General features: G+C 40.1%; 1 protein-coding gene across 1 annotated transcript; it reads right to left on the reverse strand.

Moving 5' to 3' along the window:
* Positions 1-811: 811 nt before the first annotated feature.
* Positions 812-4,547, reverse strand: LOC116731954 (cholecystokinin). Its single transcript, XM_032581862.1, has 4 exons — positions 4,416-4,547; positions 3,683-3,803; positions 3,440-3,595; positions 812-1,219 (listed from the first exon to the last, which is right to left on the reverse strand). Exons 2-4 carry the CDS (start codon positions 3,801-3,803, stop codon positions 1,086-1,088), a joined length of 411 nt encoding a protein of 136 aa, XP_032437753.1. The 5' UTR covers positions 4,416-4,547; the 3' UTR covers positions 812-1,085.
* Positions 4,548-20,324: the final 15,777 nt, after the last annotated feature.

A 20,324-nucleotide genomic window follows, 5' to 3' on the forward strand; every position in this document is an offset into this window, starting at 1 on the left:
TTAGAGGGCTAGAACAAACTTCACAGTCACATACAAGGTAATTCCCAAATGTACTTTATACCACACAACCTTGGGCCAAAGGTTCATTATCGATTCTATAATCAAATCAAGATTTGGGTGAAGAAGAAAAGTCTAGAAATTTAAACTGATCACCGCCTGGTTTGAGTTGGATTGTGGTGAGAATGAACAGAGAACATGTGGCCAAGGTTTTCAAGGAGAGAGTTACTCTCATATACCAGAGGATAGTGGGGATGTGGAGTCCGAATGGGTTATGTTCAGTATGTGTCGGATGACGTCAAAGATGCCCCTTCTAACCTGGTTCTCTTCACGATGCTCATGGGTGAAATCTCAAGATGTACTGTAGTCACAAATGAAGAGGGAGTGAATGCAATAGGTTTGAATACTTTCCCAAAGCACTGTTGTACAACTCGTAGACATTTTTTGTTGCATGTTTGAACATTGTCTAACACCATTCATCTTTTGGATACAAAGTAACTGTCCCTGCTAAACTAACTGTAGACAGACTGGTTGGAAGATAAAGCTTTCAACAATCAGCTTTGAATTGCTGAATTCCACAGACATTATGCAGAAAAGTTAAATGTTTTGTGATTAGACTTGTGTAGTCAAGAAGTTTTCCATAGTAATGGATAAACTGACCACCATGTGTACCATTTGAGCACCAGATGTAGTCTGATCTGGTTTGTAGTAACTAATACTTACAAATCATTGTAAGTATTAGTTCTAATGATACTAATTACTTGGAATACTTGTTGTTGTATTACTATGTATTTCTGAAGAAATCATCTGCAAATGAGTATTTATAATCTTTATTCAGCCCAGTTAGTCTCAACAGGCCCAAATCTTTTCACCCCAAATGATAAAGAAACCAGATGAACAAGAAGACAAACAGAAAGAGCTCTCTGCAAAAAATTTGGCATACAGTATGAATATTGCGTTATTACAGTTTTACAAACAAATGTACAACAAATACGTCATAAATAGGCTCTTTTTGGGTGACAGTGGGGAGCCAGCTTGGTGTGTTTCTTTCTTTTCCCCCCTTTCCATGGAGGAGAAGCTGCTTCCTCTTATGAGGCGTACTCAAACTCTTCTGCACTGCGCCGGCCAAAATCCATCCATCCAATATAGTCCCTGTCCGCTATCCGATGCTTGGTGTCCAGACCACCTTTTTTCTGGGCCATGGAGTTTCTACGCACAGAACCTGGAGGCAGAGATGGGGGCAGGGGAAAGATCGTGGGCGGAAGAGAAGAACAAAAGTCAAGTAAGTATTCCTGAGAGCAGAGAGATCTTCTTGGAGTAGAACTTTTATTTCACCGAGAACCTCTGACAGATCTGACTCTGAACACAGCTAAGAAGCAAGACACTAGAGATGTTTACCCTCTCAAGCTGAATTATTCAAAAGATACGTTCACTGGTTTGGGTGAGATGAGGCTTTCAGGATGACAAACATCGAAAAGTCAAATTCGCTGCCTTCAAACAGAATTTAGCAGAAAGCTGAACCGGCAAACAAATCACAAATGTTTAACTCAACTTAAGAGTTTACGCCTTCCAACAAGCTTCTGGGATCTAAAGATGCTTGGATTTGTTCTACACTCCTTTCTAGATCTGCATCTTAAACTTATTTGCTCTGTGAAAACCCAGACGCAAATAGAAACCACATTCACACGTGCAATTTGGCTAAAAGAAAAGGAAACCACAGCAGCAGCGGCTGGATTACAGCCTGACAAGCTCCTCATTATCCTGTGCATCCACATGACCGCACATGAATGTGGACAAATGTGAGCCTCCTGTTTCTCCGAATACCTACGTCAACCTGCTCTCGCGCCCTTTGACACCCCAACGCCTTGAGCAGCCTCTCTTGTCTCTGATCTCCCGAATTCCCAGTTTTCAACTCATTCGATTCCAAGTGAAGGGGAAGCAGAGCCGCTATCTGTTCGGTAATCAATCCCGCTCTCGCAGAGATGCACTTTTCACTCCACCCACATCCTCCCACGCATCTTTCTCTCTCTCACACACACACAAACACACACACACCCCTACACACACAGATATCTTCCTCAGCTTCCTGCTAAGCTGAGGAGACCGGCCGCAGAAGGCTCGACAACGACACCTCCCACACCGAAACATGCAAGTGAACAGCGAGAACGCGAGCAACACACACCCACTGACACCCAGCGAACAGAGAGGCGCGCTCAGCCTCATACGGCGTTACATTTGAATTTCAGTTGCCCTTTTGGCTGCTTCGGCGCCTCGGCGTCTGACTTAACAGCTTCCAAATTAATTCTTTATTTCTTTTTTTTTTTGGTTTGTTAATGATTATGCGTATTATGCAAGAGTCAGGGAGAAACTTTAGCTGCTTCATTGTGGTTAAAGCAAAAAAAAACATCTTAATGTCTGACATGTAAAAATAATGTTTATTTCATTTTTTTCCCCCTTTTTGAGTTAGATTATTATTTTTAGTAATTAAGTCATTGATTAATGAATGAGTTACTTTAAGGTTTTCTCTCACAATGTTTTGACTAGCAGCTGATGACAGGAGGGACACACAAAAAAATGACAACATAGGTTATTTAGTTAATTCATTAATTAAGATAAATCATTAAATAAATCAAATAAAACAAAAGTAAAAGACTGGCTTAGTGGCACTACTCAAATAGCCATGGAAAATAAAGGCACTTTTTATATTTTCATTCCTTAGTTTTGACCAATAAGTTGGCCACTCGCTCCTTTCACACAGATTCAAAAGAAAAAAAAACATGATTATAACCTAAACCCTGCAGCTCTTCAAACTTTTAGATATTTTTTATTAAATTGAAACGAGTGAGTTCCATCAATATTTCTGCTTAGACAAATAAAAAATAAAAATTCGTCATTGAAGCTGATTTTAAGCTTCGAGGAGAATCTTTTCGATCAAATTTCCCACAGTTCACTTTGGTGAAATTGTTCTACACCAAGCTCTGATGCACACAGAGAAAGAGAGAGAGAGAGTCAGGAAATTTGAGATCCTGATGTGTGCATCCCTTCTACCAAAGAGATCAGAGCGCTGGAGATAAAAAAAAATACTGACAATAGGAAAGATGGAGACAAAAAAAAGGAAAGTCAAGTGATTAGAAGCCAGATTCGGACTTAAATCGTATGAGAGGATCAACCGGAAGGCTGCTCACCCTGGAAGACCCTTTTTCAAGCCACAAAAGCTTTCCAGAGCCACTAATTCATTTTACAAAGCTGCCTTTGCACTAATTCCAGTAATTAGCCATGACCCAGGGGAGACGAATGGCTGGGGGGGGGGGGGGGAAAGCACTTGTGTATGAAAATCAACATTGTTGCAAGTGCAACAAGACGTTTCGTTATGTTTGTCCACACACAGCAAACCCCTAATATCAACCCCCCCTCTCTCTCTCACACACACGCCAACACACACCTTTCCTGGAGGAGATGAGCCTTGCCAGCAGTTCGCTGAGGTTCGCGCGGGAATCTGCGTCCTCCTCAGTCTGAGAGAAAGGCTTCAGCTGGGGGCTCGAGCGGCTGTGTCGGAGGTGGGTCTCCCCCAGGGTGGGGGCGTCAGCCTCGAAGACGCCTACGGAACCGACACACAAACACACACACACATGAGGTCACGCACTCTGATCTAAAAACCTGGATTTGCCGGAACGCGCTCGAGTACCTTCAGAGGGAACTGAGAAGTAGCGCTGGTCCTCGTCTGCGGGCTTTGGGGAGAAGGGCAGCCCGAAGCAGCTCGAACACAGGACCGCCAGCACAGCGCACACACACAGTCCGACAGTCATCTGAAACACAGAGAGGAGAGCGGCTTGCGGCTTATTCTTTTAGGTGTACTCTTCTCCCACGATGAGACGGCTCGGACCGTCTGCCAGGCAGCCGCTCTTCCACAGGACAAAGAGTTAGAATATTCACACAGTCATCCACAATATAACAGCTTCTATCGCAGCAGGTGAGACGGACCTGGGGAACCTGAATAGCAGGTCAAACTGACCTAAAAAAAAAAAATGTATAAATAAATAATAATTTTTAAAAAAAACTCTTGGTCGATTTTGTCATCAGGCAAAATCTCCCAAGACTGATCTCTATGAATTAAATCCGTAAAGAATTTCAGTTTTATTCATAAATTCAATTTAACATGGTCAGATAGAGAGATAAAGACTGAATGGGGAAAACTTCCTCCCAAAAAAATCAAGGAATTTTATCTTTTGAGAAGAAAAATATTCGTTTTGATGGAATCTAAAAGAATATGCCTCACGTCACAATAAAATGACATTTCGATTTTTAAAAACAACAACCACAAGGGAAGACCACCGGCACTGTAAATGTATTAATTAACACTAAAAATATTCAACGTAATGTCATAAAACACTTCGGGACCGAAATAAAATCAGCCTTACCTTGAGAAAACAGGCTTGCCGTATTCAAGAAGTGTGCAAGAACAGAGCACTTCTCTGGTGAGTGGGAAGGATGCCCCCTTTTATACTCCTCGCTCAGCCCCTCTCAGTTGGTGTGTGTGTGTGTGTGTGTCAGTGTGTGTACCATGTTCGTGAGGCTGATGCAAACGAAGCCTTGGTGATACGACAGCATGCTTCTCTTTTACTGCCTGTTTGCATGTCATAAACTAGTAGATCTGGAGATGCATGTTTGTTGTGGGTTGGCAACAAACTGCCTGACTAAAGAAAAACCGTGAAGTGCTGTTGAAATGTTTAAAAAGTCGAGGGGTTTTTAGTGGGTAGTTTTACAGATAAAGTGCTTTTGTGAATGTGTAATACAGCTGGGATCAGGGGGGGGAATGGCGGAGTAGGTGTATGCACACGCGCCCACGCATAGATGCTGAAAAAGTGAGAGGCACCAAAGAGAGCTGCTCATTTCCTGGAGCAGGTGGGAGTGAGACGTTGGAGGACGGGTGCTCCACTCACCCCACCCCTGCTTTAATCACCAGGGATTAACCCGGTTCATCGATCAAGGCCGGGTGGCAAATCAGTGGGTCTGAGTCGATGGCTATCGATCAAATGTTCCGACTTAATGTTTTTTATTAGTAGGGTTGAAGGTCCGCTGATGCACGGTTGGGTTGATGTTTCACTTGCTGCTGAAACAAAGGAGGTCGAGGCTTGCAACTGAAGTTAAGATGGGCGGCGAACTCATAGAGGGATACGGACACCCTGTTCACTCTGCTGCTCTAATGAGGAGAGAAAGATGATTGGCAGATCAGAAGCGGACGCTCGCATGCGTTCACAGTAATCAGCTCTTGATAGAATGTGTGCTGGTGTTCAGTGAAATATGAATTTGGAGTTCATTTCTCTCAAAAACTCATCTGTGAACCTCAAAAACTCTACGCGTTAATATTCAAACACCTGTCACATTCTTTAATTGCTTTGTGTGTGTATTGAAACACGGCTTTTCTCCTTCATTAAGTCAATGTCTATCAGTTTACCCAATAAGTCACGTCTCTACCTACACCAGCAGATGATATGACCTGTCCTGTCTACTCTAATTATATATATTTTTTAAACTGGCGGCTTAACGAAGCCCCCAGCTGTCTGATCCAAAGAGTTTTTCTCAAGAGTAGAGGTCCGTCTAAAGGAAATATAAGAATCAAAATTAATTAGTTAAAATTAAAAAAAAAAGAATTACCATGGATGAACAGTGTTTTGAATTTTATCTAAACTTTGTTCATAATTTAAGTAGAATGACACCCCAACCATACTATTAAGTGTCAGCAGCCAGTAGTTGTGTCTCCATTAACCGGCATTTCGGGAATAAATTTGCAAAAATGTGGCAATTAAAAAAAACAACAAATTTTTTGCTAAAATGTTTTGATCGAGGTGGTTTTTCAACCGTACTAATGGTGAGGATGATGGCAAGGAATGTTTTTTTAATGAGTCACCGCATGAACAAAGTTTTGCACGTGTGCGAAATGTTTTTCTTTTCTTTTTTTTGACATTAGCAAAATATCGACAAAGTTTTGGGCATATTTCTAATGGAAACGCAGCCAGTGTATACTGAACATATGGGCGCTAAACATTGTAGAGGTATGACACGATAGCAACATTACTTAGCATCATGCAATACCGTGCAAAAGCTCTGTCTGCACCAATGAAGAGTCAGTCACATGCTGGATGCTGAAGTGAAATTGAAACAGGCTTGATGGAAATAACAAAATCTGACGTAAAGAAAGTAATATTTATACTAGGCAGCTTGTTTTTTGGAATGCTAGACAGACGAGTGATGAGATATAGGTGGGGAGAGTGCAACCTGCTGAGACACTTGGGGAAGCTACTGGGTAGATCTGGGAACATAGACGCTATAAGAGGTAAACAACGGCAGAGGTAAACACCTAGAAGTATACAGAAACTCAAATAATACAAATTATAAACCCAGAGCTAACAAAGAAGCAGGAAATGACTTAAAACAAGGCAGTTTTCCTATAAGTAAGACGATATGCCAGTGGAACTATAAAACCTTTTCAACAATAGAATAGAATAGAATAGAATTCAACTTTATTGTCATTGCACTGTCACAAGTACAAGCAACGAGATGTAGTTTGCATCTATCCAGAAGTGCTCTACTTACTTAAAACAAACTCCTAGATCTTACTTACTTGGATGTTAGTTTTGTCTTATTTGAAGTGTACCAAGATATTTGCACAAGAAGCGAGATCAACAATACTTGGTAAGATTTAGTGCTTTTGTAGAGCATCGTTTCCACTGGAGACACATTCATCCATTCAGGTTCACAGCCACGCAGAAAGTACACTGATCTGCAGATGAGTAGGCAACTTCACCCATTAGAGAGGAGGAGGCTGGAATTGAACCTTCAACCTTCTGACAGTCACCCTAAAGAAATACAGTCTACAGAATCTCACTTTATGCTTATGTATAATACAGTTAATTTAAAATACACATGAATTTTTGCATTTCTATGACCATTTATCCCCATAATTCATGGAGAAATAAACCGGCATACAGTGGATAAAGGACACAGGTATGAAGTGGTTTGTTTACAGGTACAAAATGGAGGGCACTATGAAACCAATGGAGCTCTATCTTCACGCATGCTTTATTAAACTGATGTTAAATAATAAGAAAATACTTAAGAATGACGTCAGAGACTTTGCTCTCAGGGTACAGCGCTGCATTGGTTGGTGAATCAGATAAATGCTAAGAGACCTCAGCATGTCATAGAGATCCCAGGAGGCTCTGATTAAAAACCTGCTATGGAAAAGATATGCTCAATCTTATGACTCAACTTTCTTCCTATTTCCCCCCCTCCCTCCCCCCCCATATATGTAATTTTCCGTCTCGCTTTCATTTCATCTGCACACGGAGGAAACTGCTTTATTTTCTCAAGGCACAATCACAAGACAATGAGTGTAGGAGGTGAGGCCACTGGCGTTCAAATTAGAATTAATTGACCGTGTGGGGTGGGAGACGTGTTACCTTACGTCGTTTGAGGACTTTCTTTACCTTTCGGTGTTTTTGTCTGTTCATGCTTTGCCAGCAGGCCCCGGGCGACCTGTTGAACATCATCCCTTCTCAGGCGAGCAAAGTTTCCCCCCCAACCTCTTCAGGTATTTCAAGCTGCACGACTCCAGCCAGAGATTTTGAGTCAATTCCGGTTAAAGTGCTTCATTTTTGACAGCGTGTAAAAGAAATTACACGGACAAATGAGATTATAAATGGCTAAGAGGCTAACAGAAGACAATTTACTGCAGCTTCAGTTTACAGACAGCAAACGCTAAATGGCTCTATTAATGCGTCCCGCTCAGTTTAAGTCATGCACTCAAATCGGAGCTTCTCCAGGCGAGTCAACGCTACAGGCGTTAATAAACTTTATTACCAGGAACACATAATTTCCTCAGTCTTTTTTTTTTTTGTCACCTGTTTTGTTTGCATAAATTCCAGGACAGCAGAGAGACATAGAAGACAAACAACCAGCAAAAATTAAATTTAAAATGTACTAATTAATATTGATTTGCACCCTTTTTCCTCAAAGCTCAGCCCATAAGGTTCAGGGTAATATTGAAAGTATTGCCCAACTACCAAAACAGTTTTCTAGAGCTGATTTCTGGCCTGGTTATCTGTGTTTAGATTGGTAAATAAAGTAGAAACAGAAAAGGGCAGTAAATTATTCTTCCACAAAAACAAGCTAGCCGCCTAGAAAGATTGCCCAGGAAGGTAATGTGTCTTAATTTGATCGCACTTTATGTTTTAACTTTCACGTGTTTAATCTCAGCGCTTGCCACATTTTTTTATCGTTGCTTCATCCTTCAGTAAACTGCAAAGTTAACGGTGGCAGATTTTAAAAGACTGCAATCTTAATTTATAAAAATTAAATCTAACAGAGGAGCTCAGCTATCAAAAGATCAAACTACATACGAAAACAATAAAATTACAACCGACCGACGTCACTGTGACAAAGGCAAGTCAGCCAATGGTTGAAAAAATGAGACTACATGTAGAAGTATTTTGTAAAAAAGAGTAATATCAGCACTTTTTTAAAAAATCAGTCAGAAACCAAACTCTGTAAAACACTTTAATTACTTTGCTTTAATTTCAAGATCAGGAATCTTGAGTCTGAATTTCTCGTAGAACATCAGAGTGTCCACGTTGTCTGAACTATTCCTGTTTTGTGCGTATCAATAATGTCACATTAAACATTAATATTAAAGATGAAGGCCTTCGTTCTCACACATGATGAGCCTCGCACATTGAGGTGTGCAAGAAATACATTTAAGAAAATACAACATTTCATGAACGTTTTGAATCATTTACATGAGTTAGTAGGATCTAAGTAAGTAAAAAAAAATTTTTTTTTAATAATAAATAAATACTCAGCAGCTGAAGTACCAGTGTTTTAAATAGCTGGTCTAAATAATTTTGGTGTATTTAGTCATTTTTGATCTGGTTATTGCAGGAATGGCATACAAGAGCACTACTTCCCCTAACAGAAGTCCAGCTCTTATTGATTCTCCTCCAGAATCCAAACGGATCCATTGTGTGCTGTGATGGTCAGCTCAGCTGAAACGAGTTAAGACGAATGAGACGTCCAGTTCTACTTCAGCGCCCTGAGTGGTAGAGTGTCTTCGGTGCAATCAAACACAGTCTGAGTTGTCATAAAAAAAACCCCAATGGAGCTGTGATGAAAATGTTTCATGATGGTGTTATTAGGAAGAGACGTGTGAGAGAGCCGCAGTGAGCAAGAGCAGAGGAAGAGGACAAGTGAGCGGTCGGGAGTTTCAGTTTTACTTATTGGTCTTTTGAACTGCTTTTTCGCTGCCTGACTGTAAATACGGTTTCTTTTAAAATCACTCGTGACCAAACATAAGCATACTGCAATTATTCACTCATATTTTTGTCGGTGGATTAGCTTATTTTCTCTTTAAACAGACTTAATGCTAATGCCGTTTTATGCTAAAACGACTTTAAAACTATTTATTTGCTTTTAAAAACATACAAAATTTTTTTTACAAGTCTTGAATTGTGTTCATTGAAAGAATATGTACTCAGCGCTGAATTATCAGACTCATTTTTGATCAGTTGAAACATTTTAGATGATAAATTTAGCATTGTTAGCAGCTAACGGTTAGCTCAGTATTCTTTTCGTCCTGTTCTCTAAACTAGCTTGTTTGACGCATGTCAAAGAGAAGGACTAGGGGCCAAATCTGGCCCCCCGTAGTTTTTTATGTGGCCCTCTAAACTCCAGACAACAACTCACGTCAATCAGTTTTTCCCACCTGCAGGCGGCACTATGCATTTCATTTTACACCTTTCCCTCAGTCTTACTTGATATCAAGTTGTAATCGATACGGCGAGTAACAAAAAGTCACATTTACTGTCATATGTTAGCACAAATATTTCAAAATACCTTGCAACTATTTCTAATGGCTCCATGGAATCAGTGATTTTGAATTTTTTTTAAAAATCACAAAAACAATCATGAAGTCCTGCAGGGACGGATCAACGTGAAAAGATGTTCGATTTTATTTAATTGTAAGAAGTACTTATCAAAGTTAGTTGTTAATATTTTAACAGTTTTTTTTATCAATACATACTCGCACAACTGGCCCTTGAAAACATTCAAGGTCTTGATACAGGCCAAAATAAAAATGAGTTTACAGGGTGGAGGGGAGCTGGTGTCTCACTGGGTGAGGGGGAGTACATCCTGGACAGGTCAACACTCCATCACAGGGCAACACAGTGACATGCAGGGCAAACAGCAACGCAACCCACTGTGGTCAACCGGTTTAATGAGCCAAGAGCCATTTCCCGTCTTACTTCAAACACAGATATGGAGTGTCAAGATCAAAGCACTCACCATCGTATCTCATAAAAATACAGTGTAGCCTGGCTTAAAGCACTAACTAAATGGCACTTTGTGGGCCATCCAACACTTTGAAGAGAAACATCCAGCCACGTTTAGCCCTAGTAATTGTATCAGAAGCATGTTTTATATGGGTCTGAATGTTAATATGGAAACACATTTTATGGAGCGTCAAGTCCTGTTCGTTTCACTCCATTTAATTTTTTTTATTTCATTCGCTCTATAATGTGTAACAAATTTTTAAAAATGTGAATGAAAAGCAGCAGAAAGAGGGTTAAACTTGTAACATTCTGCCACCTATTCAAAATGAGCGATTCAGCTCAGATTATATTTCAAATGCATGAAAACGAAACAAAAAATGGACAATGAAACATCAGCTTATTTATTCAATGCCATTCCGCTTCATTGTGATTTTCACATTTCTTTTAAACGCAGAAAGAGATTTAAATAATTTTACCTCACTGTCCAGATAAACTGACACCTTTAATTGAAATGCATATTTGTGGAATTTAATTTTTATTTTTTTTTTTTTACAAATCTCAGTTCCTTTTAACATGTGTTTGCTTTCTTTCTTTTCTTTTTTTTTTTTGAAATTCTTTCCACATTTTGTGTCCAGTCCACTCCTGCTTTGCATATTGCATGTATACTGGGATAAAGAGTGTAAAAGGAAGTCGTATGCTACTTTTGTCATAATATAACCAACCCAATTTTTCTCCACACTTAATTATTACTTTAGAAATAAAAGTTCAGGACCCTCAAGTGTGACGTGATTATTAGAATTAATAAGAAAGTAGGTCATGTCGCCTTAAGTTGGAGTCACTTCAAGTATTTAGCAAGCAGATGTGAGCCAAGTCAGTAAACGCAGTAATTTAATATTAAATCATTGCTGTGATGCTTAATTATCATTTCTAAGCTGTAAGTGCGCAAAATTATTTTGTCCTGTATAAAAAATCCAGAACTGACACGTTAGCTGGATTAGCTGGAGACTAAACCATGTACGGTAATAGTAACATAATATCAGGAAGGCCATGTTGAACATTTATTCGGATTAATTTGGGTTCACAATCTGTCATCCTAATTAAAACTTTTTGCGATGAAATAAAAATCTCTGACTTAAAAGCGTCGAGTCAGCGATCTCACGACTAGTGACGGCTTGCAATAAAATTTTAAAACTGTGCCGTCCGTGTGATTTCTGCCCCAACAGACGTCTGATTCTCATCCTCCGTTGCCTCTGTGATGGAGTTGTATAGGCAATAGGCAGAAAAAGTCCAATGAATATTGATTTGTTACAACAATCTTTTCGAATCACCTTTTCCTCTCCTTCCGTTGGGTTGATGTGTAGGATTCATTTCCACACACGAAGGCTCCCTCTCTTCTCCTCCCCCCCACGGGGCTGACATCCCTGTCGCGTGAATGAATCTCTCAGGAGATCAAGCACCAGTACAGAAAGGACAGGAAGACCTATTACACTCTGTGCTCCCCATCAATTATCCTGGCACTCAGGCTGATAAGCCCGATTTCAGCTCCACGCAGCAATTGAGCCATTATGACGGCGACGGTCACACGTATTATGATGTGCAAATAGTTAAAAATTTCTTTGCTCTGAAGGTTTCCTCCCATTGCTGGTGACAGGCATGCAGGACAAGGGCCAAACTACCAGCTGGCAGCAACTTTTTGGATTGTCAGATCAAAATCACATGGTGCCGTTTGAAGGATTAGAAGTCGAGCAGTTCGTAATTTTCTGTCATGTAATCTAGCGGCATAGCGCTTGCCATTTAGTTGGCTTTAAAAAGTTACTCCAACCAAACTTGTTGTTGAATCGTCAGCTGGAACCTTTTATTCCAACCCTTCATCGCTCTGACCTTCATGTATAAATAAGATAAAGTTTCGTTATTTCTATGTTTTTCCTGCATTAATATATAATTTGTATCCATAGCCTCAAACCTCCTTCAAACAATACAATGCATTGCTTGAGAATAAATATGTGGCATCTTAAGGTATATCCACCTGTTTTTGATTATAACATTTTAAAAACGCCCAATTCGTTGTTGTATGTTCATCGCGTCATTTTGTGTCTTTTCTCCAAAAGCAACAAGCAAAAAGGCAACAAGGCCCATCCTCATCAGTGTGCTTCAGTGCAGTGATTGGATGAAGCAGCAGACCCACAGGCCTGTACCCTTTGATGATGGACTCAGAATCACTGTCCATGACCAGTGAAACCAGTCATGGACGTAATATTGAGATAATCATGGCAGGGCTTGCCTTTGGCATGTGGAATGTGGAAAAAAAGACACTTGCAACTGGGACATTATCCTAGTATTCCAGTTTAAGCATGAGAAATTGGACTTTGCCATACTTCTTTGTGGTGGTGTAATGGAGCGCCGCAGGGTTGTGTGTTTAGCCCACTCTTGCTTTTTTTTTTGTCACACGAGATTGCAGACTTGTATATAATTTCTAAATCATAATTTAGATTGCAGATGATGACACCACTGTAACAGGGCAGATATCGAACCATTTTGAGCCAGCTAGAACTTAAAGAACAGGAGACGGTAACAACATACTTTCTGCAACCCAAAGCGAACCAATAAGCTAATTTGTCCAAACGTAGGCAGGAGGAACATTTGCCTCCTGCCTAATTGTGGCAATTTGTGAAATTTGTCTACGACACAGTGAGTTCATTGGTGTCCACGTCAGCAAAGGCCTATACTGGTCACCAAGCAACACAAGGATGGACTTGAGAGCCTTAATGAAGACAGATAACAGTGGATGTTTGATTTCTAAAGGAGAACCATCATCACCGACTACATGACAAAAGATCAGTGGCTTCCAACTTCCATCTTTTAATGAAGTCTTCAGAGTCTCCTACAGCCCCAAGGCCGGATCCATCTGTGGATATCACAAACTCTAACTAGTCACTGTGGCTGGAAACTGTTTAGACAGACACAGCTGGAAGTGCCACCACACTCTGCAACATCTAAGCTCCCTCCAAAAAACACTTCAAAGGAACTGCAGAAACTATCATCCATAGAGCAACTACCAACCACCTTAAAGACTTCATTCTCCTCTGTTCAACAAGTCTGTTCAGAAATAATTTCATCTGAAGAGACATTTTTAACCTCTGGTGAGATTTAAGTTGCACCTGAAAAAAAGAAGACGGAAGTTATCATTTGATGGGGTTTTTTTTGTATTTTTTTAAATGAAAAAGATGTAAAACATCTAAGAGTTTACTAACAGAAATATAATATTCTATTAGTAAGAATATTGTCAAGAGTTGTTTTGCAGACTGAAGGTATTTTAAAACATGCAATCGTTCTGCGGGTAAGAATCAGATTCACACCTATTGTTTTGACATAAACATTAACTGTTAAATCTCGCAATGAATAATTATGCCTTATTCTCGTTAAATAACAGAGTCCATCTAAAAACAAAGACAAAAATAACCTGGAAGATCATAAATGTTGAGACGGTGGATTTATTATTTTGGCCTAGACTGAGTTAGATAATAAACACGAGCTGCTCAGCTGAAGCGAGCGCAGAAGAACAGAAAGTCTTTGGAGATGTAAGGTCAAAGGTCAAAAGTTGGTTCATGTTACAAGGTGGTCCCCTTGGATTTAACTGGCTTCAAATAAAATAGACAAGATCTATATGGCGCTTTTCTAGTGATGCCGCCCACTCTGTGTTTCCCACTGGAGCCATATTCACCCAGTCACACTCACAGTGATACACCAGTACAGACACAGGAGCAGGAGGAAGCTGGAACTGAACCCACAACTTTGAGATTGCAAGACGTTTCTATGAACTACAGTCCCCCGCAAGTCAAACTTAGCAGGATGTTTTATTGTATGGAACGCTACAAAATACAAATTAGTTCAAAGTTGTCCAGGAGATCTGCTAGGAATCTTTGCAGAAGGTAAATCCCTGGTCCCAAGCAGGCAGCAAAAACAAAAACTGCCTGAGAAAAACCAGAATCAAGAAAGAGAGACGTTTGTCTCAAACGGCTTGCCATAGCAAAGAAAAACAGACAGAAGCAGAAATACATGTTTAAGGAAGTGATGCCCTGAAAGAAGTTCACTTGCTCCACTAGTGAACTACAAAGTCCAGATCAGACTCCGCCCAGCCTTTTGTACCAACAGAACCGATTGAACTGGCTAACTATTGAACAATCGTACAAAGGGATAAACAATTAGTGAACGCCAATCAGGATCATTTTTCCTCTTAAAATGGCAAATTCTACAAAGCTAAAACTACTTCAAAGATTTTACTTCCTTGTTGCCATTTCTGTTATGCTACGGAAAACTGTTTGCATTTCAGTCAAATTTACTTTAAATAGGACTTTGATATCTGCTGAGGTCTCCACAGGGAAATGGTACTAGACATTAAACAGTTTCCCCCCCCCCCAACATTTTCCTCAGACCGGTCCACCTCAGGCGTACATCGGCCTCGCAAGCCGCTCTGCAGCTTTTCGACTTTTTCAGCACTTTCAGATGATGCTGTTGTTGGAGCCATTTATTTTAAGAAGCCATTACAGGCAATTCAAACCGTCTAATTAACGATCTAGAAGTAATTTTAGGGACTATTGCTCTGTTAATAAGTAAGCCGTCCCGTACTGAAGCCTTTGATGCCACGTGAACGTGGCTCCATTTTTTTATTTCTTTTTTACAGGCCCGGTTTGAAGAATAAACAGTGATGTTCTCCTAGACACACAGCTCCTCTGTGTTTGTGGATACAGAATCAGGGATGTTTGAGTTGGACCGGCAGACCTGCAGTGTTAGTCTAGAGGAGGCTCCGTTAATCCATGTGGCCATGTGGGTGTCTGTTTGGTTTTCCAGTCACTGTTTATTTTGATCTAAAGCAGCTGAGGGTTTTTCTTTCCCCAGTATTGAAGCAACTTTGGACATTTTTGCTTGGAAACTTCACGTTTTGGACAACTTTGACATTGATGCTGAAGCCAGTTTGAGAACGTCCGTCTATAGCTATTTCGTAACTTTTTACCCTCGAGATCCAACATTTGGTCTGCAATTCGTCTTTGAATAAAAAATATAGTTACTCAAAGGCTAAATAATTTATTTTAAGCAGGTATTTTAATGTGTTATGGTATATATGCTCTACCAAAACAAAGTAATAATACTTTATTAGTCTACTGAGTATTTATTTCAAATCTTCAAAGGGTTCAAGTTACCATGAACTTTAATTTGGCTTCCGGAGTTTTTGGAAAATAATCAGACCCACAGCATCACAGGTCTTTCTCCATGTTTAACAGTTAACAGAGTGTTTATCTTTTGCTTCCTGCCAAACCAGCCAAAAAATCCTCACTGCTTGTCTTATCTGACTAAAGTGTCTGGTTCCAGTTACAGTCCAAGTTGTTGCCAGACTTTGGAAAAGGCGTACCAGGGCAGTAGCCCAGGGCCACAATGTTTTGAAGGATCCTAAGATTTTTTTTTGTTTAATTTTTTTTTTTTTGATGAATCCATGTTTCACAAATATTGTACCTTATATAAAACTTGTAAGTGTATACCAGGCGAGTTGCGTTGATGTTTTCGGATTTTTATGAATATGAATAAAACTCAGTGGATCTTTTGTTGCCTCTTGATGGACTGGACATGTTAAAGTAGAGAAACAGGAAAATATAAAAATATGGCTTATGATGCTTAGGAAGCTGGAATCTGCTCACAGCTTCAAAGTCCAAATCAAATTAAGGTTTTGTGTTTATTTATTTTATGCAATTTTTTAAAAGAATTTGTGCTACTTTAAAATCCCCAAAACCTTTATGATACAGTGGGGTCATCTTTATGTGTTTTTGCTTGTTTTGTAAAGCCCAAAATTAGTTCATCTCTTAATGGTAGTAATGAGTTACATAATGATAGATACAATTTTCAGTTTTTACAGTCATATCTATTACGTTAGAAAAAGTATTGAACATTTTCTAATATTCAATAGAAAATATTCTATTGAATACCCAGTGAAGCTCATTTGTCAGATTAAAAATATCTTTAAGCCGGAATTGAACATACTTCTCATTAAGGCTACATTTCTGTATTAAATTTTTTATTTGAATTTTTATAATATTCAAATACTAAATGTCATGCTTATATTAGCTGTAATGATTAATAAAAATAGCATCCATCTAAGTGAAATAAATCTATACAATGTATTTCATTTAGTGATAAAGTTCCTGAAATAAATTGATAACTGTGCGTACATACAGGCCCGTTTATTGAATTTTGTTTTCTTTCTGTAAAGGAACATTCCCGCCAGATAAACTCGATGCGGTTTCTTTGCAAAAACTTTCCAGTTCGTCATTAAAGCCGTTAGGTTTTGCTAAAGGACTAGCTTCACATTTCATAAAAGTTAAATGAGATAAAAGATTCTGGATCCAGGAACCGTTGCTGGATTTCATTTTGATGTTTTGCTGCCTTTCTTGCCCCCGGGGCCACAGCCATGCAAACCGCCGCCGTGTGTCGCCATCTCCAGCGACTTCTCTTCACTTGTTGCATAGCAGCATCGATTTTCACGTCCGGGGACATGAGCTTGTCTGTTCCCAACAGAATGCCCGAATAAAAACGAGTCTCATTTTATTTAAACAGGTTCACCAAGTGAGCATCTTTCTCTGTGGCTTCCCACCGCAAAGCAGTAAAAAAAAAAAGAAAAAAACGGCCACAGCTGCTTATCACTCAGCGTGACTTTACTTCCAGAGTAACTCTACCAAACTTCCCTCAAAAAAAAAACATGATTCAGCAGGCAAGCTTGTTGCGAAAATTAGCGTTTGACTGGAACGGCGTGTCCTCCTCAGTGCTCATCCGTATCCGTGCAGTCAGCTGCTACGTTAACTCTGCGCAGATATTTTGCATCCAATTAAGTTGATGAGTGCTCATTAAGGGCAACCACGTTTCTTAACTTGAGGCAATTAAAAAGCTTTTTGAGAGAAGGACAGCTGAAGTCAAAAATAAGTAAAAGCTTTGGTGAGGAGAACCTGGTCTTCAGGTGGCTGTGCGGCGATTAAAACCGTCATTTCTTAGTCCCGACTTGGTGCCTGTGCAGGAATGGAAAGCAGCAGTTATGGTGGGAAATCGCTGTGCGTTTGTCTCTACCAACATCGAACTGCTAACATTTTATTCCTCCAGAATAGTTGGGGTTTTAGCTCTGTGATCTTCCTATATAAGCCTTTAAAAGATTTCCTGTCCTTATTGACTAAAGCATCCCCACAGCATGATGCTACCACCACCACACTTCACTGCTGGAATCTGTTACCCGAAAAGATGTGCAAGAAAGTCGGCTAGATGCAGGTAGAGACTGTTATTCTTGCCAAAGTTTAGTTTTGATCTCAGCTGATGAGGAAACATTCTCCAACCTCGAGTTTATATCGGACCTAAAGTAATCCTAAAAGACCCGATTCGACTAGTTAACTTTAATTACAGTCGGCCTGAAGTAAAACCTGACATTTTAATTAAGATTTTACTGCTTTTGTTTTTAGACCACCATTTAAGTAAGCAGTGCAACTTCTCCCGTTTTTGCTTTTGTTCAACGTCTTCCAGCTCCATTTTGTCTCTTGTTGTAACCCGGGTGGTGAGTCAGGTGCAAACCGGATCAGTGACTGACAGGATCCGATCCGCCGCTGCTCAAATGGGAGTTGCGTTCGAGTGCGCTGCGCTTGTTATGGCCTGATTAACTTTCTGTTGAGGAATTGCTTTGAATATTTCCTCAACAGGTCAAACTACCAGCTCCACTGTTTATGCTGTAATAAGTAACTAACACAACTTTGCATCATGCGTTTGTTTGCTTTTCTCTGTGCTGTGTGTATTGAAGGCTTGAACTCAACAATCACAGAAGCAATTATTTCGAGTCGGGCCATGAACCTAAACTCAACTCCGACTGTGATTGGCTTCCCTGTGCATGAGGAAGAAAAGCAACCCCGCACCATGATGCTGCCACCTCCATGTTTCACAGTGGAAGTGCTGTTTTTGTACTGCGTTAGCTTACCAAACTCGTGTTTTGGTCATTTGTTTGCTGTGTGCACTCAACTCTGCCCAGCTACTCCGCGCTTGGTGAGAAAAGCCTTGTGTTCAGAAAGAGAGGCTGGTTATTGTTAAACTGCTGATGGCTGTGCACTGAATTATTAATGATCCTGTGGCGTGTCGCTGGGGAGGAAGAGTGCATATAGGTTACTCCCACTGAGAAAACAGAGGCATCACAGAATGAAAAGATATCCGTTATGACGCTGTGTCTCTCCCATAATAACCAAGAGTTGCATCATGTTATAATCTTTTTCTCCCAAAAAAAAAGAAGAAATAAAAAGCAATATGAGTTTCTTTATCTAACCCTTATGTTGAAGTCAAACTGTGGGCAATTAATTGGTGGAAAAAGGAAATAAACCTGTCAAATCTGACACCTGGTGATCCTTGCTTCAATGTGAAACATCAAAGCCATGCTTCAGGTCCAGATGGCGCGTACGTCTTGCCTTTTTTTTTTTTTTTTGCCACGTTGAACTTCCATTTGAGGCGTCAGAGGAGGTTCAAATGTGTTGCTTCCACACTACAAGACACAAACAGCTATTAGCTTAGTCCATCCGGTCGGTAGTGTAGTTTTTAAGAGTTTCCCGATCTCTCAGATTTTCCTCTGGGATTTGCCTCACATTGACAAAAGCAGAGCTTAACAGCCTCGGTACGTGACTTGTCGGCCAGCGAAGCTCTACGGCGTCTCAATCATGCCATAAACGTTTTGCAATTTTACCTTTCTCCCACCGTGATCCATTACCAGTTCTCTGATTGCTCAGTAGTGCTTAAGCTTCACACTTTAGAGAAATCTCTTACACAGAACCACAAAATAAAAAAAACATATATATTGTTTTTTTCAGCTCGAGGCAAAAACGAGGCGGAACTCACAGGTGGCGTTTGCAGCTGCGGCGCCTGTCTTCTCGTCACGAATCCTGATGGATAACAGGCTGAAATGCAGATTTACTGTTGCCATCTAAAAAAAATTTAAAAAATACACTCATCCAAATCTTAATGTAAAAAAACGTAGGATACAAATTTGTAGCAGTTTTCTAAGGAACTGAAAGGAGTCATAAATTAATGTCTAGTTCACATGGACAGATTTTTATACAGAGTTTTGTCCCGATTTCCAACTATTTTAAGGCCCCGCCCCGATTATCGGGATGACTCTTGAGATAATCTTTAGAGATATTCTTGCCAGAGCGATGTGGATCTGATCTGATCTCTGCGATCTAAAATCAGGGATATTCAACACGTTAGATTGTCTTGGCCCAATATTACAGCGTTGGAGTATTCAGCAATGACAGACAAAAGCAGCCAATCAGAAACAGAGGTGACGGAAATACGGAGGGAAATCCAAAATTCACAGAAGACTAAACAACGGCCGTGGCGCACCACAAAGTCCAGTGGATTAAATATCGTTCACAAACTTTCATCGTTGCTTCCTCCCTGTCGGCCATGTTTGATTTCCAGTCTGACATTTAAATGTTGAGTGGAATCGGCTTGTGTACATCCAAACCTGTTGAAGCCAAAAAAAAAATGTAATCGTCGTGTGTGGTGTCTCAGATTTTGAAAGTCGGCTGACAATTTTTAAAACTTACAGAGTGAACCGGACTGAAGTTTCCCAAATGAGAACATAGACAAAGACTGGAGCTACAGGAACCGAATCCGATGAGTCTAAAGCTGAATTATTTGGAAAGGAGAAGAGAAAATACATCTTGCATTAAGTCAAAGAACCAACCGCATCCCAGCTGTCAGAGTACATGTGGACGTGTCTTGGCGTCGTGATTCTTTGATCCAGGAAGACGTGGGCAGCCCACAGAATCGCAGAGTTGACCAAAAATTGGACAATGGTACATAAAGAAAACATGAGGCCATGTGAGAAGAATGTGATCCGAAGCAGAACTGGACCCTGCGGCGTGACAGTGACCCAAAACACGACAGTAAATCCACCGAGGAGCAGCTGAGAACTAAGAAATGAAAAGTGCTACATCG

This window comes from Xiphophorus hellerii, chromosome 13 (assembly GCF_003331165.1).
Source record: "Xiphophorus hellerii strain 12219 chromosome 13, Xiphophorus_hellerii-4.1, whole genome shotgun sequence".
Classification (NCBI taxonomy): domain Eukaryota; kingdom Metazoa; phylum Chordata; class Actinopteri; order Cyprinodontiformes; family Poeciliidae; genus Xiphophorus; species Xiphophorus hellerii.